Source organism: Anolis sagrei, chromosome 3 (assembly GCF_037176765.1).
Source record: "Anolis sagrei isolate rAnoSag1 chromosome 3, rAnoSag1.mat, whole genome shotgun sequence".
NCBI classification, from domain to species: Eukaryota; Metazoa; Chordata; class Lepidosauria; order Squamata; family Dactyloidae; genus Anolis; species Anolis sagrei.
In genome coordinates, this window is record NC_090023.1 from 25,735,611 (window position 1) to 25,761,894 (window position 26,284).

General features: G+C 40.3%; 2 protein-coding genes and 2 pseudogenes across 2 annotated transcripts; 2 read left to right on the forward strand and 2 right to left on the reverse strand.

Annotated features, from left to right (window-relative positions):
• Positions 1 to 429: 429 nt before the first annotated feature.
• LOC137096761 (U6 spliceosomal RNA) lies at positions 430 to 498 on the reverse strand (annotated as a pseudogene).
• Positions 499 to 8,496: 7,998 nt separating this feature from the next.
• On the forward strand, positions 8,497 to 9,788 carry LOC132770070 (WD repeat-containing protein 48 pseudogene; annotated as a pseudogene).
• Positions 9,789 to 11,241: 1,453 nt separating this feature from the next.
• On the forward strand, positions 11,242 to 15,855 carry LOC132770069 (vitelline membrane outer layer protein 1-like). The gene is made up of 3 exons (XM_060766953.2): positions 11,242 to 11,469; positions 12,829 to 12,923; positions 15,541 to 15,855. The coding sequence occupies exons 1-3, from the start codon at positions 11,299 to 11,301 to the stop codon at positions 15,833 to 15,835; spliced, it is 561 nt and encodes a 186-aa protein (XP_060622936.2). The 5' UTR covers positions 11,242 to 11,298; the 3' UTR covers positions 15,836 to 15,855.
• A 5,156-nt stretch (positions 15,856 to 21,011) lies between these two features.
• On the reverse strand, positions 21,012 to 24,384 carry LOC132770068 (vitelline membrane outer layer protein 1-like). The gene is made up of 3 exons (XM_060766952.2): positions 24,149 to 24,384; positions 21,915 to 22,009; positions 21,012 to 21,425 (listed from the first exon to the last, which is right to left on the reverse strand). Exons 1-3 carry the CDS (start codon positions 24,317 to 24,319, stop codon positions 21,122 to 21,124), a joined length of 570 nt encoding a protein of 189 aa, XP_060622935.2. The 5' UTR covers positions 24,320 to 24,384; the 3' UTR covers positions 21,012 to 21,121.
• Between the last annotated feature and the right edge of the window lie 1,900 nt (positions 24,385 to 26,284).

Sequence of the window (26,284 nt, forward strand, 5' to 3'; positions counted from 1 at the left end):
ATCCTTGTTAATAACTATGTCCTGATTATCAGTACTACACATCATGACTCATATGGTGTTTTGAGAACCAGATAGCACTAAGTCAATAAGAAGATTCTTGGCAAGCTCTTGGAAAAACTAAGCTGGTCGCCATACTTTTTGGAAAATGACTTGTTCTAAGAGGTAACACATTTATAGTTTAATCACAGCAAGATAACTTCACATCATTAAGTCCAGTGTCATCTAAAGTTCCTTTGTCCAATGCAACCTTTGTTTGGATCCCACATATGGAGCCAGCGGGACAAGGAAGACTCTTTTGGCCAAATTCACCCCAGTCTGTTCCATGACCAGTGAGTACACTTCCATCTTCACAGGAAAACTCAATGTTGTTCACTACTGTTTTTTGCAGAATTGCTTGAACTTAGTGGTTGGAGGCCAATAAAGAACAGGGCGCAGGGGTCATGCTAATCTTCTCTGTATCGTTCCAATTTTAGTATATGTGCTGCCAAAGCTGGGCTCGCCCCCAGGCTGAGAACAGCGGTATAGAAGTAAAGTAAATAAAGCGAGCGGAGGACTTCCGATGGGAATGGCGACGGGATGCCTCGCTGAGAGGGAGCTCTCAGGGGAGGACCTGCATTGTAGTGGCTAGGTTGAGCTTTGGCTCCCCACCTTCATCCGGATCGAAGGCGAAGGTGTTGGGAACCCCTGTGGCAAACTCAAAGACCCCAAAGAACCCCCTTCCCTCAAGGAGGGGAGATCAAGTGGGCCCAAGGACAGCTGAAGGGGGGCAAGCCCCCTTGGGAAATCTCGTTTAATCCGCCTCCACCCCATTTTTGAAACAAGAAGAAAGAAGATAAATAAGAAGAATTCTCTTTAGAGAATAAGCGGGTCATAAGTCCGCCAAAAAGAAATTCCAACTTCAAGGTAAAAGGGGGTGCTCCCCAAATAAGCACAAAAATAGAAATAAGAAATCAAGATAAATATAAATGTGAAAAGAAGAAGACAGTCAAAGAAAGAGCTTTACAGAGATATTTAAAAAGTACTTGGATATTAATTGGTTACAAAGAGTGAATTAATACAAAGGCATAAATATTGGGAGAAATGCGAAGAGAGACCAAAGTAGTGACTGTATTGAATATGAAATATTGACTCTAATTTCTTCCTAACCTCGCCCTTACCGCCCTTAAAATCTCCAAACCGCCACACTTTCAAAAATAAAAAACCCATCGGCTGACCTTGGCGCCATCATTGTTATGTCTTGGGCATGCTCTTCTTTACAAACAAAGAATAAATAACACTGAAAGAGGAAGGACACATCGGAAGGGCGAGACAGGGCACAACAGAAAGAAAGAAGAGGTTTGATGGGAAATGTAGTATTTATATGCTAAAGAAGGTGGAAGGATAAAAAGGGGGAAGAAGAAGAAGGGCAGACTTAGAAGCTGATGGTTACATCTAAGGGGGGGAAGTAGGAAGAAGAAACCATAGAGAAATAATGTTACAGACCAGAGAAGAGATTTATTTATTTATTTGTTTGTTTGTTTATCGTGTCATCAGCAACCATACCATTGTGTTACAATTCTAACAGAACAAAACAAACACACAGATTAAAAAAAACCACACACACACACAGATTTTGCAAACTTGGTAGTTGGTTAAATGTCCTTTGACCAGTATCTGGCCACTTGGAGTGCCTCTGGTGTTGCCGCAAGAAGGTCCTCCCTTGTGCATGTGGCGGAGCTCAGGTTGCATTGCAGCAGGTGGTTTGTGGTTTGTTCTTCTCAGCACTCGCATGCTGAGGATTCCACCCTGTAGCCCCATTTCTTAAGATTGGCTCTGCACCTCGTGGTGCCAGAGCGCAGTCTGTTCAGCGCCTTCCAAGTTGCCCAGTCTTCTGTGTGCCCAAGGGGGAGTCTCTCATCTGGTATCACCCATGGATTGAGGTGCTGGGTTTGGGCCTGCCACTTTTGGACTCTCGCTTGCTGGGGTGTTCCAGCGAGTGTCTCTGTAGATCTAAGAAAACTATGTCTTGATTTAAGTCGTTGACGTGCTGGCTGATACCCAAACAGGGGATGAGCTGGAGATGTCTCTGCCTTGGTCCTTTCACTACTTCCCGGCGGATGTCAGGTGGTGCAATACCGGCTAAGCAGTGTAATTTCTCCAGTGGTGTGGGGCGCAGACACCCTGTGATAATGCGGCATGTCTCATTAAGAGCCACATCTACTGTTTTACTGTGGTGAGATGTGTTCCACATTGGGCATGCATTCTCAGCAGCAGAGTAGCATAGCGCAAGGGCAGATGTCTTCACTGTGTCTGGTTGTGATCCCCAGATTGTGCCGGTCAGCTTTCGTATGATATTGTTTCTAGCGCCCACTTTTTGCTTGATGTTCAGGCAGTGCTTCTTGTCAGAGCACGGTCCAAAGTGACTCCCAGGTATTTGGGTGTGTTGCAATGCTCCAGTGGGATCCCTTCCCAGGTAATCCTCAGAGCTCGGGATGCTTGCCTGTTCTTAAGGTGAAAGGCGCATGCCTATGTTTTGGATGGGTTGGGGATCAACTGGTATTCCCTCTAACAGGCAGTAAGAGCACCTAGAGCTTCGGAGAGCTTCTTTTCAACCATCTCAAAGCTCCCTGCTTGAGTGGTAATGGCACGATCATCAGCATAAATGAAACTCTCTGTCCCTTCTGGCAGTGGCTGGTCATTTGTGTAGATGTTGAACATGGATGGGGCAAGCACGCTCCCCTGAGGCAGGCCGTTCTTCTGTTTCCGCCATTTACTTCTCTGGCCCTGGAACTCAACAAAAAAGCTTCTGTTTTGTAGCAGGTTTCCTATGAGGCAGGTGAGGTGGTAGTCCTTTGTGATATTATACATTTTTCTCAGGAGGAGGCAGTGGTTCACAGTTTCATAGCCTGCTGACAGGTCTATGAAGACAGCTCCTGTGATCTGCTGCCTTTCAAAGCCATCTTCTATGTGCTGAGTCAGGTTCAACACTTGCGATGTGCAGCTTTTGCTTTTCCTGAAGCCAGCTTGCTGTGGGATCAGACATGGGTCTATTTTTTCCGTAATTCTATGCAAAATAAGACTCTCCAGGACTTTGTAGAGGTGGCACAACAGGGAGATTGGTCTGTAGCTTTTTGGGTCATTACTGTCTTTGCCTGGCTTCAAGATGGCGATGACTCTTGCTTTCCTCCAGATTTTGGGGATCTGACAGGATGCTGTGCAGTTGTTCATCAGCTCCAGCAGCCAGCGCTTTGCTTTTGGGCCAAAGTTCTTGATTTGTTCCATCCGTAGATCATCCAGGTCAGATGCTTTGCCATTTTTACATTTATTGAGAGCCATGTCCAATTCAGTAGATGTAAAGTGTTCATGAAGGTTGTTGTTCTCAATCTCTGATTGTCTGGTTATTGGTTTCTTTCCTACTTTGGTGGCAAGGTTGGGTTTCCCATTTTTCAAGAGTTGGTGTGCTTTCTGATCTGCCTTTATGTTGGCATGGGTATTAGTTTGTGAGGGGTCGTTGCTCAACTGTCTTAGCAGCCTCCACACCTTCTGGCTGCTCCTGCCCATGTCAACCTCTGTGATCAGCTTTATCCACTGTTCTTTCTTGGCTTCTGAGATGGAGGACACAATGTTCTGCGCTGCCTGAAGGGTTTGCTCACTAAATGGGTCTTCGTAGTGGAGCCTGTAGTAGTTTTCCAACAAGGCAGCTGTTTCAGGAGTAATGCCCTGAAGGTAGTTGGTTCTGCAGCCTCTCGGTATAGAGGCCCGTGAGCAGGTTTTCACTATTTCAATAAAGTGCTCGTATTCCTAAGGGATTGGCACAGCCGATGTGATCATGCCATCTAACATGTCTGAGTCCAATCTGCCTTTCTGAAGTTGAATCTTCGTTTAAATCGAACTTCTTGAGGTCTTATAGTTGGGAACAGTTGGCATATTATTGGTCGGTGCTGTGTGTTTGGAATTGGTGGTCCCACTGATTTGGTGCATTGCTGTACGATGCTGTCGCTCACAAATAAGAGGTCTGGGTTATAACCTCGGTGCCATCTCCCGCTGTTGTAGGATGGTGGGAGCTTGCTATCATGGATGAGTGATAGTTTGTGCAGTTCAGACCAGGACAGGACAGCTTCTCCATTTTTATCCTCTTGAGCATAGCCCCATACGTGGCTATGGCTGTTGAAGTCCCCAATTACTACCGCCCTTTGGTGCCTGTCAAAGTTCTCGGGAGAGGAGAAGCAGAACTCTTCATTTGGGGGCTTGTACACAGAGGTGATGGTGATGTTATTAAGCTCTACTGTTAGAACCTCGATATTGTTTTCTTCAGTATTGTGGGCACTGCTGACTTGGAGGCCTGGTTTGACAAAGACAGCGCTTCCATACTGCGCATGTGATCTTTCTGCTACTAGGATCATTCCTGGAACTTTGGGTCATTTCTGTCGTTCATCCCTGTGTGTTTCTTGGACACACAGCACGTCACATTTCTTATCTCGGCACAGTTCATAGAGCAGTTGTTCTTTGGCAGTTGACATGCCTTCGATGTTGATTGAGATCATTGTCATGGTTGGTCCTGAAAAGGGCAGTTGGTTGTTTTGCTTGCTTGTTTGCATGCTGCAAGTCATCTCTGGTTGCTTCTGGATCGAGAGAATCGGCCGTCTTTGAAGATGTTGCCCAGGGAATGCCCGGATGTCTTGCAGTCCTGCGAAGAGGCTTCTCTTATGTCCCCCAGAGAAGAGATAAAAAGAAGAGATAAAAAAGAGAAATAAAAATAAAATAGGTATAAAATAAGTATAAATAATAAAGTGTCTAGGACGAGAAGCAGACGAAACCAGAAGGACCAGAGGGGCCAAAGACGAGAAGCAGACGAGGGCAAAGAACATTTCGAGGATGAGAAGCAGACGGATTTAGGGAAATTATATCAAAAAACCTATTGCTCCATAGAAATACAGGATTAATTAAATTCATTTAATTAACTCATTCAGATACTAATAATTTAATTAAAAGATTATATAAGAAAATTGATAGAGGTACAAGATTACAAATACGATTTGTATTAATTACATTGAGTGATTAAAATTATTAAATATTAATAAATAAACAAAAATAGACAATTGTAAGATTATATAGAATAGTAAAAACAGTACACTCAATTAGAGGAATTGGAAAATAATTTAATTAAACAGAATTAAATATTAGGTAGATAATATACTTTATGTAATCTTACTTATTTTTTTCCATTATATAAATTAATTTCATTGAATTGTTAATAAAGAAGTTTTGATATACATCTACCCATATTAAATGACATCAAAAGGAAAAACGGTTAGGGAAAAAGAAATATGCATACAGATGAGAAGAGGCTCTCTGGATACTAGCGTAAACATGGAGAATTTAATGAAAGAAATAAAGAAACTTTCCAAAAAACAGGACATACTAAGAAAGGGCATGACGAATAAACAAGAAGGCTTTTATAAAAAAATAAGTGATGATTTCAAAGAAATGAAAGAGGAGTTTGGGGAAATGAAAAAAGAGATGAACCATCTATCGGGAGAGGTGGAGGTTTTGAAAGTGGGCAAAGCAAAAACAGATGAAGTACAAGCTTCAATTCTAAAGAAGATTAAAATTATGGATAAACAAAAAGAGAGAATGGAACTGGAACAAGAAAAACTAATACAAAGACAAATAACTACCAATTAAGACTAAGACATATTCAAGAAGAATTGAAGGAAGACATAAGATCAATTACAATTAAGTTGATTGCTACAACATTGGAAATAGAGGAAGATGAACTTGAACAAGACATTGACCAAATATTCAGGATATCAACATTTTATGCCAGGAAACATAAGATCCCAAGGGATGTGATAATACAATTCATTAAGAAGAGAATCAGGGATGAAGTGATATGGAAGAGTAATAAAAATCCCATTTATTATAAAGGCAACAAGATTCCAGGCCTTAAAGAATACCCACAAATGACATTAAATAGAAGGAAAAAGTACTATTTTCTGACGAATGAACTGAAAAAATGAGAAATAGGATATAGATGGGAGAGGCATGAAGGAATAATGGTAACATACAATGAAGGAAGATTTTGGCTATCAACTGAAGAGAAGGCAAAAGCATTTTACAATAAATTAATGCAAGGATCAGATCGACCAGATAAAAAAGAATCGACACCAAGAAAAGGAAACAAAAATAAATGGCACAAGGACGTACAACAGCCACGACAATGAGTTCAGAAGCAGAGGGGATTGGACTGGAAGAGATGTCGACTGGAATCTCTGAATTGAATAAGGTAAAAACAAGAATTATAACTAAGAATGTAGAGAAGAAGAAACAAGACATGATCAAAGATTTAACAAGATTAAAAATTATAAAGAAATTTAAATATTTAGGAATATGGATAACGGCCAAAAATGGACAATTATTAAAAAAATAATTACAAAATAATTTGGAAAACGATACAGAAGGATTTACAAAAGTGGACTTCTCTAAAGTTATCACTAATTGGCCGTATCTCCCTAATAAAAATGAATATTCTGCCAAAATTAATCTTTTTATTACAGAATTTACCAATTATTGGAAGTCAAGTACTATTCACAAAATGGAAGAAGGATCTACTAAAATTTGTTTGGGGAGGAAAGTGATCAAGAATAAACTATATCAACTTAATAGATAAGAAAATGAAAGGAGGTTTGGGTCTACCAGATTTAAAAGCTTATCACGACGCATGTGCTCTCCTGTGGATTAAAGACTGGATGATATTAGATAAAGAGTCACACCTCAGTTTAGAAGGTAATGATCTGAGAGTGGGCTGGCATGAGTACATATGGTACGATAGAGAAACTAAGGGGAAAAAAATTTGGGAACCATTTTGTTAGAGCATTTCTAATAAGAATTTGGCAAAAATAGAAAAGATTTTTTTATAATAAGACCCCATTATGGGTCTCACCAATGGGGGCACACCAGAGAAGATTATTGGGTTGGCGAAGATGCCCAACATACAGAGACATACTAATAGATAATTCAAACAATATGAAATCTCACGAAGACTTAAAAGAGACTTTCAATAATATTACGTGGCTGCACTATTTCCAGATTAAAGATTATAGCCCAGGTGTTTTTGAGCTGTGACACCTGGAAACAGGGATTTTGTAAAAAAAAATAAACTTTCTGGAAATCAACACATAGAGATAGAATTTGCTTTAAAATACGTTCTGTTTCAATGGGGGCTAATTTGATAAGCAAGTATGAGATTCCTGTAAAAGTCATTCAAAATTGCTGAGTATGTGGACTGATCCAATCAAAGTTATAAGTGATAAATATTGACCTTTTCTTTGCCCTGATAGTATCGTGCAACTTCCTTGACCCAAAATATTTCTCTTCCTTTTACAAAAAATGTTTGAAATGAATATGTTGCACTGAGATGTTGTAAATTATCCAGATCAATTTTAGTGTAGTTTCAGAGTGACATTAGAAACTGAAATATCATTTGACTGTGTGCTGTTTGATAGCCTCCTATGTTGCAAATATAGGAAGTGGTGCCCTGTTGATTTGCCCAGTTCTTCCTACATTTTGATATGTTTTTTTTTTACAAAATGCTTTAATTTTGCCAAACAATAATTGGTCACATCTCTGAAAATAAATAATTTAAACTATGCCAACTTTCCCTTGCTTTGCTGTTTTTTGATGATTTTCACAGGCTAGTTCACATGGTTTTCTTTTCTCTCTAGTGACTCAGGGTCCTTCCACACAACCATATAACCCAGAACTTGAAGCCTTGGCACTTGAGCATTGTAACTGAAGGTCAACTGTTACCAGTAGTGCTATGGATTTTGAAGGGGCACAAATACAGGTTGAAAGGAAGAAACATGCCAAGAGGAAGGCCCATCAAGCCAATTGTGACTGCATTCCATCTGGAAAATCATGTCCTCAATGTGAAGGACCAGGTGGGTCCATAATAGGGCTTTACAGTCACCACCAAGTCTTCACCACCAAGACTCTACCCTTGGAATGCATACTCAGCCATGAGTGATTGCCCATGATGAAGATTTTAAAAAGCATATAAGCTATAATGCTCTGAAGTTAGGGGCTCTCAATTTGCCTCTGTGCCTTCAGGCTTTACAGCCCAGTGAACCAATAAAGCAACCTCTACAAAAGACACAACTGGTTGTCTAATTACTGGGTATGCCAGGCATGGGCCTGCAAGTGCAACCACTAGCTATAATTCAAGTACATAAGAAACTCATTGTTCATTATTAAAAGAAAAATTACTCTGCCTTCAGTAGAAAGAACTGAAGGAAGACAAAGCTGACCACATATTAATTAGGGAGCACATCAGATCTAGGAGCACTCTCAGGTTGTACACCAGTTCTAACCAGAAAAATATTGAAATCTCAGTTCTCAAAAGGTTATATTGTCTGTTGGAGGAACAGAAGGGAAGCTATTGACAGGCAGAGCCAGACAAACCTGGGGCGGGCCTTCCGGGCCGGCGGATGCCTCCCCCCCCCCCCACCCAGACATGATAACAGAGTGTCAACATGCAAGATGGTGGCCCATCACAGACAGAACACAGCCGGGCGGCGGAAAGTACAGGTCTCCTATGTAATTAGAGATGAGGTGGAGATGTATAATCGGAATGGAGTAAACGCACTGCAGCTGGACCCAGCATTAAATAGACTTTTTACAGCAGACCGAGACTCCATCATCAGGATATGGAGTGTCAACCAGCACAAGCAAACCCCCTATATAGTTTCTATGGAACATCATACAGACTGGGTGAATGACATTGTACTCTGTTGTAATGGCAAAACCTTAATATCTGCTTCATCTGACACTACTGTTAAAGTATGGAATGCGCATAAAGGATTTTGCATGTCGACGCTAAGGACCCATAAGGATTATGTGAAAGCCTTAGCATATGCAAAGATAAAGAATTAGTAGTATCAGCTGGGTTGGACAGACAGATATTCCTCTGGGATGTAAATACATTAACAGCACTGACTGCCTCAAATAACACTGTCACAACTTCTTCCCTCAGTGGAAACAAAGATTCTATCTACAGTCTTGCCATGAATCAGATGGGAACAGTAATTGTATCAGGGTCCACTGAAAAGGTTTTAAGAGTTTGGGATCCAAGAACTTGTGCAAAGCTTATGAAACTGAAGGGACACACTGACAACGTTAAAGCTTTGCTCTTGAACAGAGATGGCACTCAGTGTCTTTCTGGCAGCTCTGATGGCACTATCAGACTCTGGTCGCTTGGTCAGCAAAGGTGCATAGCTATGTACAGAGTCCATGATGAAGGTGTATGGGCACTGCAAGTCAATGAAGCCTTCACTCACGTTTATTCAGGTGGAAGAGACAGAAAGATATATTGTACAGATTTACGCAACCCAGATATCCAAGTGCTGATTTGTGAAGAAAAGGCACCAGTTCTTAAGATGTAGTTAGATCGATCAGTGGATCCTCCTCCAGCTCTTTGGGTTGCAACAACTAAGTCTTCTGTGAATAAATGGACTTTGAAGGGAGTTCACAACTTCAGAGCTTCAGGTGACTATGACAATGACTGTAGCAATTCTATCACACCCCTTTGCACGCAGCCGGACCAAGTGATTAAAGGGGGTGCTAGTATTATTCAGTGCCACATTCTCAATGACAAAAGACACATATTAACCAAAGACACGAACAACAATGTGTCATACTGGGATGTGTTGAAGGCATGTAAAGTAGAAGACCTTGAGAAGCTGGACTTTCGCCTTCGGTCATATCACTCTGAACACGCCCGATCTCGTTGGGAAGGTTGGGAAGGACTTTGAAGAAGAAATTAAGAAAAGGTTCAAAATGGTCTATGTGCCAAATTGGTTTTCAGTAGACTTAAAAACAGGGATGTTAACAATTACTTTAGATGAGAGTGACTGCTTTGCAGCTTGGGTCTCTGCAAAAGATGCTGGATTTAGCAGTCCAGATGGATCTGATCCAAAATTAAACCTCGGAGGGCTTTTACTGCAGGCGCTCTTAGAATATTGGCCTCGAACACACATAAATTATTATTATATTGTCTGTTTGGTTTTGGAGAAAAACACACAAATTAAAATATCTGGGAAGTGTTTAAAGGGCTCATATACCCATCTACAATCAACTCGACTGTTTATCTCTTCTTCTGTTTCTTTCTTGTCTTGTTCTTTATGTGTGTGCATGCACATTTTTCATTCTCTCCACTCCAACCAGCTCTTTCCTGCCTGTTTCTCCTGTGCCTAGTCTCCCACTCCAGCCTGTCTATCATAAAATTTCTTCTTCCTGAGTACTACGTGGCATAGTTTTAAGATAGATCAGCAGGTTACCTCCTCATCTCAACTAATGGTCAAACTAGACATGAGTTTGGGTTGCTGTAGGTTTTTCGGGCTTATGGCCATGTTCCAGAAGCATTCTCTCCTAGTATTTCACCTGCATCTATGGCAGGCATCTGTTGACCTCACAACCTCTGAGGATGCCTGCCATAGAGGCAGGTGAAATGTCAGGAGAGAATGCTTCTGGAACATGGTCATACAGCCCGAAAAATTTACAGCAACCCCGTGATTCCAGCCATGAAAGCCTTTGACAACACAGACATGAGGTTGAAAGGGTATTGACATGAATTAGATTGTTTTCTGGGTTCAGAGTTTTCTGTTTTATCAGGGGAGGGTCAATTTTGATGTTTTATACTGTTTTTTATCAAAGGTATTGAATTGTTCCCAACACTGTGAATTGCTCTGAATCCCCTTCAGGGTTGAGAAGGGCGGTATACAAATACCGCAAATAAATAAATAATAATAAATACATTTCAAGGGCAGGGAGCTATGCATGATGGCCGGAAGTGCTTACACATTATGTGATGGACTCCATGCCTCTCCATGCTTGAAAAGCAGCTCAAATGTCTTACGACAGGTAGGATTTCTTCTGAAACAGGTAGAAGGTGGTTTGTGAGGATTCATGCAAGGATTTCTGACAAAATTTGGAGTTTCCCTTTTTACCCATTATTTGCTTGGTTCCTGTTTCACCCCATGCATCACTTATATTGTGGTAATTCGTGTCATTGGTTTATTACCCAACTTAACTTCTAACCTAGCATAAAGATTCTTGCTCCATCATTTGGAAAACTGAATATCTCATTGTAGCAATTCTCCCTTAGAGCATGGCCCTAGGAATTCCTGTATTTCACATTCTTTTTTTAAAAAAGAATTTCCTAGTTTGCATATGTGAGTCAGCTGAAATACCTGGGCTATAAATTCTCAATGCTGTTGCTTTTCAGTTAGCTTTCTCCATCTAGACTTGAAAGTATTTTGTGCAATGGACCTCTCCATCAGCACTCTGCTCTGCCTGATCCTTTCCTATTGCCTCTGGGATGCAGATGCCCGAGCCTATAATTCTGTTATTGTGGTGCCAAATGGAGGTCCTTGGGGTATATGGGGAGACATTCATTTTTGCCCCCAAGGCTATGCCAAAGGTTTCTCACTGAAGGTAAGTTCCTTTTCTTTTTCAGACACTGTAATGCTGCCTCCAGGTAATTTAGAATGCAATCTCAATCACCCTAGCCAACATGATGGTCAATCATGCATCATGAATGTTGTAGTCCCAGAGATATGGAGAGCACCAGGTTAGGAAAGTTTAATCTAATGTCACAGATATCACATTAGGTACTGAGAAAGCCCATGCAACTGTGAAACAGAAGGTGTTGCTTTTAACAAAATTGTGTTGGGGTAGGAAAGGTACAGTGAGCCACTGTGTGTGTGTTTGTGTGTATATGTGGGCTTTTCTTTTTGTTTTGTTTTGTTTTTTGGTATCTCTGCTTAGAAAACCTACATCTCCAATGCATGCTGAAGCATGCAATAAATCAAAAACAGTACATTAAAAAAACATCACCAGAAAGTCCCAAAGAAGTCAAATAATGAACTGCATCTGATCAGAGTGTAACCTATGCAGGGCTCAAAACTGGATATACTTTGATTGTCTGCCATGCATTGATGTAACTCAGTGAACTGGTTAAGAAAACTGCCTGTATTTTCTGGTGGCCATGGTCCCTAGGTGCAGTTCCTAGGTGTGATTTTCATTCACTGCAGTTCCTAAGTACAGTTCTCACTTCATCCCATCCTCCATCCAGTTCCTGAGATGTCGATGCACAATGAGGCCAGTTCATAGAATCAAAGGGTTGGAGGAAAGTACAAAGGTCATTCAATCCAGCCCCTTGTCATGCAAGAAAACACAATCAAAGCACTCCAGGCAGAGGCCATCTAGCCTCTGCTTAAAAACCTCCAGAGAAGGAGACTCCATCACCCTGCAAGGCAGCATATTCCTTTGTCAAACAGCTCTTGTGATTGGGAAGTTTTTTCCTAAAGTTTAGGTGGCTTCCATTTTTTCCTGCAATTTGAGTCCATTGCTCCATGTCCTAGTCCCCAGAGCAGCAGAGAACAATCTTGCCCCCTCCTCAATGTGACATCCTTTCAAATATTGAAACATGGCTAGCGTGTCTCCTCTGGGCCTTCTTTTCCCTAAGCTAAATATACCCAGCTCCCTCATCTGTTCCTGATAGGGTTTGATTGTCTCCAGTGCATTAGTGTATCGGTGCATCGGTGGACACAGTATTCCAGATGTCATCTGGCCAAAGCTGAATAGAGTAGGACTATGACTTCCTTCAATCTCGACACTTTGATTGATGCAGTTTAAAATAATGTTTATCCTCTTCTAAACTGGAGTACAGAGTCTGTGTAGAACTGTCTTTGGTTTCAATTCCACACAGTTTCCTTTACTCGTGGAAGAATATGCAGTGTGGCAGTTCTAGATTTATCCAGTTTTACAAAAGTCTCTGTTTTTCTCCACCAGGTGGAACCCAATCAAGGTAGAGGGGATGACACAGCCTTGAATGGAGTACGCCTATATTGTTCTGATGGATCAATAATAGAGTCTAAAGTCGGAGCGTGAGTATTTATCACTTTGTTTGCCTATGCTTCACTTCCTCTTCTTCTTTGGCATTATTGTTTGGAAGGTGAGGATCAGAAAGACAAGGCAAAAGTTATTTATTTCATACCTTCCAGTATTTCAAATACACAGAGAAAACAAAGAGACAGGTGACCAAACCTTATCATAATGCAGTCAGTCTGGGGGGGGGGGGGGGGATATTAATAAAGAAGAAAACACAAGCTGTGAAAGTGTATAAATAATGCCAATCTGGAATGCCATGAAAGGGTAGAAATTGTGAGACACCTAATGTATTGCAACATGTTTACTGTCAGGGAACAAGAAACTGCTTACAAGATATTTTGTCATGGGATAATTTGACTCAGGCAGAAAAATGTATATGGCTGGTCTTATTTTGTACTCAGAGGAAAAGGACCAAAGAAAAGGCAATGTGGGAAAAAGACAAAGGGTTTTTGCCCATCTTTTGGCCCTGAAAGAACCCATTCCAGACGTCAAAAGCAAGGAACAATGAAAAGATACAAGTAAAGTACTGACCCATGTAATGAAGTCAGTACGATTACTTGTTATTTATAAAAACACTTCTGTATGTATTTTGTATTATGGTATCTTTAGATGGCTTGCAATATGAGTAAAATACTTCTAGATTAATAGCATAAATAATTAAAAAGAGATATAAACATATACAATTTCAATTTGAAATTGTAAGTCAGGGTAGGGAAACATAAAGCCCTCCAAATATTGTTGGAATGTGATCTCAGCTGTGTAAGTAACTTATACTTTGCTCCGGTAACAGACATTTGAGATAAGATTACTGTCTTAATTTCCAAGTAGGTGAAGATATTATTTCTGTATGCATTTGAATGATAGGCTGCAACCAACACTTAGTACATTCACAAAAGCCTTCCCTTTGTCTCAGGCTTGGAACAGGATCTTTGGGGCCTTGAATGACCCTGAACTGGTGATCCTAAAAGAGAATAAACCCCAGTGCTGATGCAGTCCAGCCTTCTTTCAAGTATTGAGGCTCTATACCAGTGGTTCCCAACCTTTTTTTTACTAGGGACCACTTTGACCAGTGACTACTTGACCAGGGACCCTTTTGGCCAGGGACCACTCTCTAACATTAGTAACCCAAATGGGTTACAAATCGGTTTTTGGTCAACTTTAGATTTGGTTTGGGGTGCTGATTCAGAAAATTGCATTGGATAAACCACATCAGCTTTAGTTCCTGATAGAGAACATATGTTACGGTCAGTGACACGGAAGGAATGGCATTGGATAAACTACATCAGCTTTAGTTTCTGATAGAGAACATATGTTACGGTCAGTGACACGGAAGGAATGGCATTGGATAAACTACATCAGCTTTAGTTTCTGATAGAGAACATATGTTACGGTCAGCGACACGGAAGGAATGGCAGGCAAAAGGAGTGTCATGAATGACTTCTCAGTGACTTTAAAGCATAGGTACTTTTTATTGCAATTTCCAGTGTTAGAGGGTATATCAGATTACAGAAAAATGTTTAGACAAAGAATGACATTGGACACAGAGACATATAGATGGAACAAACAAACAAAGGGGAATTACATTTTCACTCAACATTCACACCACATGTACACACATTCATCCTCAGGCATTCAAATATTACCATTTCATTTTCTACCTCCTTGGAGAAGCACCTGTTAGGCCAGACCCTGCTTCCCTGCAGCCTGCCAACGTATAGGTCCAAAACTTCCATAACATTAAAATGCCAAAACTTCTTCCCTAAGCACAATGCCAAGGACCAGATCTCAGTTTTCCATACAGCAGAACCTGACTCCCTGCACAAAATCTAAGACTCCAAAAGCACACTTCTTCCTCTTCCCTTCAGAAAGAAGCCCCAAAGTGGCCCGACTGATCCCATGCAAATCTGTCACTCTCCATAGGTACACTATCTCTCTCCTTCCCATGGAGCAGAGCATAGCGGATAGAACAGACTTCTCAGGTCTGCCACACTTTGAGCATTATTAGAATGAGTCTTTTATAGGAATATTGAGTCTTTTATAGGAATATTCTGCTGATGTAATCCCAAAGTTGTAAATTAATGATAGACTTCTTCCATCCTGGATCCATTTCAGTTTCCTGACCAGATGTTGATTCTTCTTGATTGGTGTTGACAAACACAAGGCTTGTGTTGACTTCCTTCTAAACATTGTAAATATTTCTTGTATCGCTGTCCCAATTCTTATCAGAGTTTATTTTTTATTTCTCATTAGCAATTTTTAATTACAGTCCAGCAAGCAGGTAGTTAGTCATTGCAAACCTTATTTTTATATTGGTGTTTCCAAAATTATTAGCTCCATCCATACATTCATCTTCCATTCTTCCGTTCATTCCCACACATCATATTAAATTCACATTTATCAGATCTGCACATTGAATTTCTTATTACAGGAGCAGAAATAAATAAAATAAAATAAAATAAAATAAAATAATAATAAAATAAAATAAAATGGAAGGAGCACATTTTCATCCTCGTGGCTCACAGGTGGTCTGTGGTCCACAGGTTAGGAAACACTGCTCTAAACCATTTAAAACTTAGATTTGTTTGTTTAGAATTCATTTGTTTTCCTTGGCAGGTGGGGAGTTTGGACCGGGATTCAATATTGCCCCCAAAGCAATCTGGTCTCTTACTCTATGCAAGTGGAAGGAATCAAAGGAAGAGGTGATGATACAGCAGCAAATAACATCCAGTTCACCTGTGAAAGTGGTACTGCACTCATCGGGAACGGAGGACCCTGGGGTCAGTTTGGCCCATGGAGCCCTCGCTGCTCTCAAGGCTCCATCTGTGGAATCCAGACAAAGGTGGAGGATCCCCAAGGGGATGATGATGACACAACCTTTAATGATGCAAAGTTCTTCTGCTGCGACTAAACCAGAAGCATTTTCCTCCCAAGAACTGACCATCCTTTCATCAATATGTGAGAACCAGCATGGTGTAGTGGCTTGGGTGTTGATCTGATCTCCCCGATTGTTATGTGGTCAGCTTTATCTGTCTTTGTCAGATGCTTTGTCGGTTATCTCTCCTATCTGTAATAGTTGTCTAATCAAAATGTCCTAGCAATTCATAGGAGGGATGCAGCCCTTCATCGATCTTGGTCTTAAGCCATTCTGAGCTTTATAGAAAAGAGTTGATCTTGGAAACAAACTGAAAGCTATTATAGCTGTTTCAAGACTGTTGAAAAGCCTTTGAATAATTTGTTAGAAAATAATTCACTGTCCTTGATTCATTAAAATGATCAAAATCAATTTTTATGTCAACCATGTGAAATTTATAGAATAGCAATTTATGTTTCGCATTATGTTACTTGTGGGAGTAATATGTTGATTAGGTTTTAGTTTTTAAAAATAATGTAATTAGTTTTCAAATATTATGTAATAATGATTAAAAAAATAATTTCTTTTAAAAATCCCTTAACATTTTAATAATAATAGCCAACATGTTTAATTTTAACATTAACAACCAACACGTGTAATTTTCTTAATGATTTAACATTACAACTGTGAACTAACAATCTGCATGGATTTTGCACCACACTTGGTTTCGAAATGTATGTCAAGTGCAGCACCACTTAGAACATATCAAAGTTATCTAAGCTTGAGATGATGAAAGTACAAATCATTCTGCCATCTATAGAAAGCATCTCACAAAGGCAGGCAACCTGGGAACACATCAGATCCAGGAGCATTCCCAAATTGCACACCAGATCCATCCAGAAAAGGTTGAATTCTCAGTTCCCAAAAGTTTATATTGCCTACAAATTAAAACCATACATATTTTGTCTAAACTGAACTTTGTTGGTGTGACCACTTGTGACATCTCACTGTACCTAGGCACTAATTCAGAACTGCTACAGTCTCTTTGGAAGCAGATAAATGGTTTGTATCGTACAGGAATAAAAACTAACAGCCAAATTCCGGATGGCTCCAACATATGGCTTCATAGAGATGTTCCAATACATTTGAGTTTTTCTTATGTGTTTAGAAGTTAACAGCTTCTTCAAGATATTTTCTGTGGTCCAGGGCTATACCAGTATACCGTACGATGCCCGAGTCCAAGGCATTTCTGAACTTATCATGGAAACAGGAACTATGGATAATAGCAAACTCTAATGAAATGAATGACTTCATCCTGGAGGGGGGGCGGGCTGGGTTAGAAAATTCCTAGAGAAGTATCCTTTCTAGCAATGTGTTAAGTCTTCCAGAGTAATTCTAGTATAAATATCAGCAGAAGCATGTCATAGAATTGCATGAAAGAACAATGTTTCTCAACCTGGTGGTCAGGACCCCTGGGGGGAGATCATGAGGGGGTTTGAAGGGGATCACCAAAGACCATCAGAAAACACATATTTCTGATGGTCTTAGGAATCCCTTTGGCATAGTTGTTTGGGTTCATAGTGTTCTCCCGATGTTACTGAACTACATCTATCCAAATCACTGTCAATTCATCTCAAATCCCTCCAATATTTTCTATTGGTCATGGGGGTTCTGTGTGGAAAGTTTGGCCCAATTCTATAATTGGTGAGGTTCAGAATGCTCTTTGATTGTAGGTGAACTATAAATCCCATCAATGACAACTTCCAAATGACAAGGTCTATTTTCCCCAAACTCCACCAGTGTTCACATGTGGGTATATCAAGTATTTGTGCCAAGTTTGGTCCAGATCCATAATTGTTTGAGTCCACAGTGCTTTCTGGATGTAGGTGAACTACAAGTCCAGAACTCAAGGTCAATGAACACCAAACCCTTCCAATATTTTCTGTTGTTCATAGGAGTTCTGTGTGCCAAGACTGGTTCAATTCCATCGTTGGTGGAGTTCAGAGTGCTCTTTGATTGTAGGTTAACTATAAATTCCAGCAACTACAACTCCCAAATGACAAAATCAATCCCCCACAAGCCCACCAGTATTCAAATATGGGTGTATCGGGTATTTGTGCCAAATTTGGTCCAGTGAATGAAAATACATCCTGCATATTAGATATTTACATTTCAATTCATAACAGTAGCAAAATTACAGTTATGAACAAGCAACAAAAATAATTTTATGGTTGGGAGGTCACTACAACATGAGAAACTGTATTAAGGGGGTTGCGGCATCAGGAAGGTTGAAAAACAATGACATAGAACATTTTTGGAGAGGATGAGGTAGTGAAACTCTGGATACTAATCCCATGAGTATGGGGGATGTAGCAAACTGGTTAGACATTACAATATTATAGCATTCTAATCAGTTTTTTACTTGGTTGTCTTTTGGCTTGGATTCCTCTATAAGGAAAGAGTATATTACACTAAGAAATATTTTGAGAAAAACAACTTCCCCCAGAATGAGTACGGTCAACACCAACGGTTCCTATTATGGCAGGACAACATTTGTTACTCCTATAGCTAGCTAATTAAAAATGATATACCACTTTTGAAGGCCTTACTTTGAAAATTTGGCACAAGGAAAATTAATTAGTGTTTTTTTTTTGTCCCTTGATCATTTCTTAATATTTAAGCACATTCTATAATGGCTAAGACAATAGCTTGCATGTAGGATTAATCTTTATTTGGCAGGAGCCCCCGGTAGTACAGTGGATTAAACCCTTGTGGCAGTAGGACTAAAGACCGACAGGTCAGAGGTTCAAATTCAGGGAGAGCATAGATGAGTTCCTTCTATCAGTTCCAGCTCCCCATGTGGGGATATGAGAGAAGATTCCCACAAGGATGATAAATCATCAAAACATCCGAGCGTCCCCTGGGCAACATCCTTGCAAACAGCCAATTCTCTCACACCAAAAGCGACTTCCAGTTTATCAAGTTGCTCCTGACATTAAAAAAAATCCTATATTTGGATTTTAAACTGTTTAAACTGGAAATAAAATGTTTTGTTATTTTGAGATGATATATTCCCATGGAGTGTTTTAGCATGGGCACATTTCTGAGCAAATCTATCCTCTGAACTGAAATAATCATAACCAAAATGCTAAAATTGCATAATCAAAATATGATATACAATCTAAATTTCTAAAAGTGAAATAGTCTCATTTCAAATTTATATAATTCAGTAAAATGCCTTTATGTTAAACCACTCCTGCAGTCATATCCCATTGGTCTTCCTTTAATGTGTTTATTCCCCTTCTCACATAACTGATATGGCAGAGTACAGTAAATCAGATCAAGGCACACACATTCTTTGAGTTCTATATAGAGAGGCCGATAATTGGGAAATACTGATGTCAAAAGTTAGAACATGATTCAGCAAAATGTTTCCATATTCATTAATCAGCCTACATGACTTAGAATCATAGAGTTGGAAGAGAACTCATGGGCCATCCAGTCAAACCCCATACCAAGAAGCAGGAAAATCAGATTCAAAGCATCCCCAAAGTGGCCATTCAGTCTCTGTTACAAAGCCTCCAAAGAAGGAGCCTCCACCATATTTCGGGGCAGAGAGTTCTACTGCTGAACAACTCTCACAGTCAGGAAGTTCTTCCTAATATTCATGTGGAATCTTCTTTCCTATAGTTTGAAGCCATTGTTCCACATCCTAGTCCCCAGAGCATGAGAAAACAAACTTGCTCCCTTCTCCCTGTGACTTCCCCTCACATGGCTATCATGTCTCCTCTCAGCCTTCTCTTCTGCAGGATCAATATGCCCAGTTCTTTCAGCTGTTCCTCATAGGGCTTGTCCTCAAGACCCTTGATAGTTTTAGTCACCCTCCCCTGGTCACATTCCAGCTTGTCAACAACTCCCTGGCAGTGTCCAGAATTGGACATAGTATTCCAGGTGTGGTCTGACCAAGGATCTAAGCACTATACTCCTATTTATGCAGGCCAAAATCCCATTGGCTTTTTTAGCCACCACATCACATTGTCAGCTCATGTTTAACTTCTAGTCCACAAGGACTCCAAGATCTTTTTCACATGTACTGGTGTCAAGCCAGGCGTGCCCCATTCTGTATCCTCATTTCCATAGATGTTTCTTTAATATTTTTATTTCCTTTCATCCCCACACATGTAGTGTAAAGTAATTCACATCAACAGAGATATGCGCTTAATAGTATTCAATGTTGTTGTATGCCTTCAAGTCTTTTTTATATATGGCGGCCATAAGGCAAACATATCAGGAGGTTTTCTTGGCAGGATTTGTTTATTTATTTCGTTATTTACTCATACATTTGTATCCCATTCTTCTCACACACACCCAAGGGGTGGGGGGCTCAGGGCAGCCTCACAATTGGCAACCATTAGATGAACAAACAAGTCAACTCAAGTTTAAAGAGGATATTCCATTGCCCTTCTCTGAGGCTGAGTGTGATTTGCTTAATGTTGCCCACTGGGTTTCCATGGTCAAACAGAATTTCACCCTCTGATCTCCAAAGACCTAATCTGTCACGGACTCTGTGTCCGGTGTGTTCAAGACACCATAACACCTCCATGTCATGAGTTCACGGCCAAGCTTAAGAAATGAAAACAGAGTGAAAACATCTCGAGCTCTGCATGAGAAAAAGCCTGATAAGACAAACTGGATCACACTGGAAGACCTGGAGACTATATGGAGGAATTTTGGGGATTTATGGGGTGGGGCTTTGGGGTTTTATTGAACTGAAAAATTGCCCATATTTTCTTCATTTTGTTGTATAAGTAGTAACTGAGTATTAAAAAAAAAATTCTAAGATTTCCTTGTAAGTGACTCTAATAGCTAACTGCAATCATCACATTATCCAACATTCAAACCACTACACCATGCTGGCTCTCACACTACTCAAGTAGTCCATAAAATATTTTAATTGCATTTCATCTACAGGGAACATAAACAGAGAAGAGCAATTCAGATCAACACAGAAACATAGGTCATCCATACTATGTGTTTATACTGGTATTATTCCATGTAAACTACAATGGTTCCATCCTATGTAATGCTAGGGGGTTGTGGTATGTTCTGGAGTGCTCCGGTGAAGAATTCTAAATGTAGCTATCAAAACTATCAGTCCCAGAATTCCATAGGATAGAACCATTGCAGTTAACACAGAGTAACGAAGTTATAAATTGGTAGAGTGGAATGGTCCCAAAGAGATATGTACACTTTACTGAAGTGAACACAAATGAATGCTTAACATTTCTGGTTAATTATTCATGGGAAAACTAACATGTCTTGGAAGAGAAGCGCTTCACATCATTAAGAAGAACAGCAGAAGAACTTCACATCATTAAGGGCCGTGTCATCACCCTTCCCTTGGGGATTCTCCACCCTTGTCTGGATTCCACAGATGGAGTCATAAGGATAAGGACAGCGAGGGCTCCATGCGCCAAACTGACCCCAGCCTTCTCCATGTCCAGTGAGTGGAGTCCCATCTTCACAGGTGAACTGGACATTGTTGGCTGCCGTATCATCACCTTTCCCTTGTTGTCCTTCCACTCTCATTGAGAAAGAGACCAGATTGCCTTGGGGACAATACTGAATTCCTGTCCAATCTCCCCACCTGCCAAAGAAAACAAATGACATTAACTTATTCAAAATGTACCAGTTTTTATTGGTTACCAATAATTTTCTAGTCCAATTTCAAGGCGCTGGTGATAAAGTCCTAAGCAGTTTGGAAACTTGATACTTGAAAGATTATTGGCCTGCTTCAGGGCTATGAGCAATCCTCTGCAGGGTTACCAGTTCAGAATCTTTCAAGGCCCTAAAGGTTCTGTTCAAATCCTAAGACAAAAAGAAGTTTCTTGCTGATGTCATTGTGCGAGACGTCAATTACAAACAGTCCCCGAGTTCCAAACATCCAATTTACAAATGACTCATAGTTACAAACAAGAGTGAGAAAACAGGAAATGAGAGAAATCTACCCTTAGACAAGAGAAATTCATATAAGAGAAAATATTTTATCCTAAGCTTTCTGATCATCATTTTTCAAACAATAATGCCAAAGGAAAGCAGAAGTGAAGCATAAGCAAACAAGCTGATAAATGCTCACGGTCCAACTTTAGACTCTATTAATGCTCCATTAGTGCAATGTAGGCGTATTCCGTTCAGGGCCGTGTCATCCCCTCGACCTTGGTGGCGTTCCACCTGATGGATGAAAAGATGAAGAGTGGATAAATCTAGAATTGCAACACAGTTCATATTTGCCCATGTGCAAAAGTACTAATTTGGACTGGGGCCAAGCTAGCCATGTACAATCTCACTGGAATGCATGTTAAAATGTGAAAGAAGCTCTAGATTTGGCCTAAGTCTAATTTAGCACTTAGGGTCATGGATTTTAAAGACTATTCTTTTCATCTGCAATAAGAAAAGGTTGGACCCTCTGTGTTTGTGTCGAATTGTACCCAATGCCAAGTTCCTATGTTATGCCATGATTTGGAAATCCGAAGGTTATGCCTTCCATTGACTATCCTGGGAAATCTGAATGTAGCTATCAATTTTGGCCTCTCTTTAATATTGGATAAAGTTGGCCGATGTTATAGGACTTAAGAAGAGTCTACACAGTCCAAATTTCAGTATAGGGATTTGTATGCTTTTATGTGGAGCCCCTGGTGGTGCAGTGGGTTAAAGCACTGAGCTGCTGAGCTTGTTGACCGAAAGGTCGCAGGTTCGATTCCGGAGAGCGCCGTGATCTTCCACTGTCAGCCCCAGCTTCTGCCAACCTAGCAGTTCGAAAACATGCAAATGTGAGTAGATGAATAGGTACTGCTCCAGCGGGAAGATAACAGCGCTCCATGCAGTCATGTTGGCCACATGACCTTGGAGGTGTCTACGGACAATGCTGGCTCTTCGGCTTAGAAATGGAGATGAGCACCACACCCCAGAGTCGGACACGACTAGACTTAATGTCAGGGAAAACCTTTACCTATGCCTTTATGTATTTTCTAAAAAATGGAACTATATTTTTAAATGCTAAGAAAATTGGAGGAAATCTTCAGAAATGGTTTCCACTTCTGAGAACTCATTTCAGATATAGATATTCTTGTTTGTCCAAGCTTGCTAATTGCGACATTCACACCTAATGAGAAAATACATCAGCTTTACAGTCCATGCTGAATAATTTGTAGCATTTAGTCTCTCCAAAGACAAACTTCTACTCCCAGTGGTAGACATGCTGATCAGGCTCTTTCCTCCACCTAATAAAACACCTTTGAGGATTCTGTACCTTACAATCCTCGAAGCTCTTTGGGAGTTCTGGACTTTAGAGTCCTTGACCTTCAGGGCCCAACTGGGTCCATAACCTATGTCACAATGAAGATTAGTGTTTAGTCACAAACAGTCACTGAAGCTTTCCCCTTCTGACCAACCAAGGAGCAAACTCACACCTTTGTCTTTGCAGGTGACTTTATACATATATAGATATACAGAGTCCATGTACAGTGGCTGAAGACTGGAATACTTCTCCAGCCTTTTTTTCCTGATACTTCCAGATAACTGGAGAGTTCTTACTTGAAGCAGGCTGGCTTTGTAGTCCATTTCCTCTTGATACTCTAACCAGCAATCTCCTCAAGACACAAGCCCCTCAGAACTCCAACCTTCAGTAAACATCAACCTTCCAACTCCTCAACTAGGAGTAGCCTTTTGCTACTTTATTACCCCAGCAGTTATTTCACCTTGGCTGTAATTACGCCATGCTAGCCAGGTGGTTTGACTCTTACTGTTTGCTGCCCTGATACTTACACTACTTGTTACCTACGAAATGATAAAAACTCTAGCAGAAGCTAAATCTTTCCAGTTCTTGTCTGACATTCTAACTGCTGTGTCCCAGTGCAACATGTGGAGTTGGCTTTTATTGTGTCTAACCAATTGGTCAACATCTCAAGTCTCATCAAGATTCCCAAGGCAGAGTTTTTCTGAGCCTGGGTATTGCCCGAGGGAGTTTTGTTTTCCAATTGCCTGTTGACTTATGGCAACCCCATGAATGTCAAAAGGTTTTTGTTGTTTTGTTTTGTTGTTGTTGCAAGGACTACTCAGAGTTAGTTTTGCCAGCTCCTTCCTCTTAAATATAGCCTAGAGCACCTGGTATTCTTTGACAAGAGTACCCCAGTACCAAAAGTGAGAACTGTGCCATTAAATTAAACTTTCCCAAACTGGTGCTCTCCAGATATTTGGGACAACAACACCCATTATGCCTGATTAACTCTCATGTTGGATGTGGTGGTTGAAGTAGTATTCTAAATTATCTGGAGGAACAAGAACAGTTTCTAAAAAGGAAAAGAAACTTACCTTCAATGAGAAACCATTGGCATTGCCTTGGGGACAAAATTGAACATCGCCCCAATTACCCCAAGGGCCTCCATTTGGCACTGCAATTATAGAATTATAGTCTCGGGCTTCAGCATTCCAGAGGCAACAAGAAAGGATGAGGAAAAGCAGGACACTGCTAGAGAGGTCCATTGTACCAAACACTTTGAGTCTAAATGCACAAACCTAACTGAAAAAGCAACAGCCTTGGGAATTTATAGCCCATGTATTTGAACTAGCTCACATCTGCAAACCAGGAAATTCTGTAAGAACATGGTGAAAACTAAACAGATAGACATACCCTTAAAAGACATTGTTGCTGGGAATTTGGACTGGAATTGATCCAAAGTAAACCTATGTAGCAACCATGGATTTTTCTCTTTCCTGCAGAGTTTTCTGGGAACCAAGCATATGCCAGTAAATATGGAAAACACAAGAATGGCTATCAGATTTGGGGGGGGGGGGTCAATTTATATCCCCATACAAAGAAAGGGGAATGCTAAAGAATGCTCTAACTTTCATACAGTGCCACTTATATCACATGCCAGTAAGGTAATGCTCAATATCCTGCAAGGTAGACTCCAGAAATTCATGGAGCAAGAGTTGCCAGATGCAAAAGCTGAGTTCAGAAAAGGCAGAGAAATGAGAAACCAAATTACCAGTATCTGCTGGATAATGAAAGAAGGTAGGGAGTTTCAGAAAAACATATATTTCCATTGTATTGACTATTCTAAAGCCTTTGACTGTGTGGATCATAATCAATTGTGGCAAGATCTTGGTAGTATGGGGATACCAAGTCACCTTGTCAGTCTCACGAGGAATCTGTATAACGACCAAGTAGCAACAGTAAGAACTGACCATGGAACAACAGAGTGGTCCAAGATTGAGAAAGAAGTAGGGCAGGACTGTATACTCTCACCCTACCCATTCAACTTGTATGCAGAACACATCATGCAATGTGTGGGGCTTGATTAATCCAAGGCTGGAGTTAAAATTGCTGGAAGAAATATTAACAACCTTAGATATGCAGATGACACCACTTTGATGGCCAAAAGCAAGGAGAAGCTGAGGAGACTTATAACCAAGGTGAAAGAAGAAAGTGCAAAAGCTGGGTTGCAGTTAAACATACTCCCCCCCCCCCCCCCACCGCCAAGTTTATGGCAACCCGACTGGGGAAAAGAGGGAGAAAACATTGAGGCAGTGACAGACTTTGTATTTCTAGGTGCAAAGATTACTGCAGTCACAGATTGCAGCCAGGAAATCAGAAGATGTTTACTTCTTGGGAGGAGAGCAATGACCAATCTCAATGAAATAGTGAAGAGTAGAGAAACTGGCAACGAAGGTATCCCCCCCGCCCCCCCGCAGTAACTTATGGATGCGAGAGCAGGACCATAAGGAAGGCTGAGCGAAGGAAGATAGACTCTTTTGAACTGTGGTAGTGAAGGAAAATTCTGAGAGTTAGGCTTGGGCGGTTTCGTTCGTTAATTTCGTAATTTGTTATTAATTCATATTTAAATTAGCTTACGATCCAATATTGAGCCATGCAGGAATAGTGTGAGGAGTAAATTAGATTCGAAACAATTTTTTCAATTTATTTCGTAATTATTTTGTTATTATTTCGAAATTATTTCGAAATTATTTCAAAATTATTTCAAAATTATTTTGTAATTATTTCAAAATTATTTCGTAATTATTTTGTAATTATTTTCGCATGTCTGGTGCAAGTTTTATAGTTGTTGTTTGTTTTATCACACCAACAGTCAACAACAGAGGGAGAGGGAAGCTTCAGAAGTTCCCCCTGTCCCATTTGGAGGTTTTTTTAGCATATTGCGCAATCGCGTCCGCCATTAACGAATCGATTCGTAATTATATGAAATTTCGTAAATTTCGAAATTTTTAAAAGGAAAATTTCGGAATTCTTTAAAAAAACAAAATGCAATGGACCCCTAAAAACAAAACGAGTTTAGAAACAAATTTTTCCGTTGTTACCCAGGCCTACTGAGAGTGCCTTGGACCGCAAGAAGATCCATCCAGTCCATATTCCAGGAAATAATGCCTGATTGCTCATTGGAGGAAAGGATATTAGAGGCAAAGATGAAGTACCGTATATTTCGGTAT

Excerpts from the sequence above, each read along its gene's own strand:
- LOC132770069 (XM_060766953.2), top strand. The coding sequence starts at position 11,299 with ATGGACCTCTCCATCAGCACTCTGCTCTGCCTGATCCTTTCCTATTGC. Across the intron at positions 11,470-12,828 it reads CCAAAGGTTTCTCACTGAAG|GTGGAACCCAATCAAGGTAG; the intron begins GTAAGTTCCTTT and ends TTTCTCCACCAG. Across the intron at positions 12,924-15,540 it reads ATAGAGTCTAAAGTCGGAGC|GTGGGGAGTTTGGACCGGGA; the intron begins GTGAGTATTTAT and ends TTTCCTTGGCAG.
- LOC132770068 (XM_060766952.2), bottom strand. The coding sequence starts at position 24,319 with ATGGACCTCTCTAGCAGTGTCCTGCTTTTCCTCATCCTTTCTTGTTGC. Across the intron at positions 22,010-24,148 it reads CCAATGGTTTCTCATTGAAG|GTGGAACGCCACCAAGGTCG; the intron begins GTAAGTTTCTTT and ends TTCATCCATCAG. Across the intron at positions 21,426-21,914 it reads ATAGAGTCTAAAGTTGGACC|GTGGGGAGATTGGACAGGAA; the intron begins GTGAGCATTTAT and ends TTTCTTTGGCAG.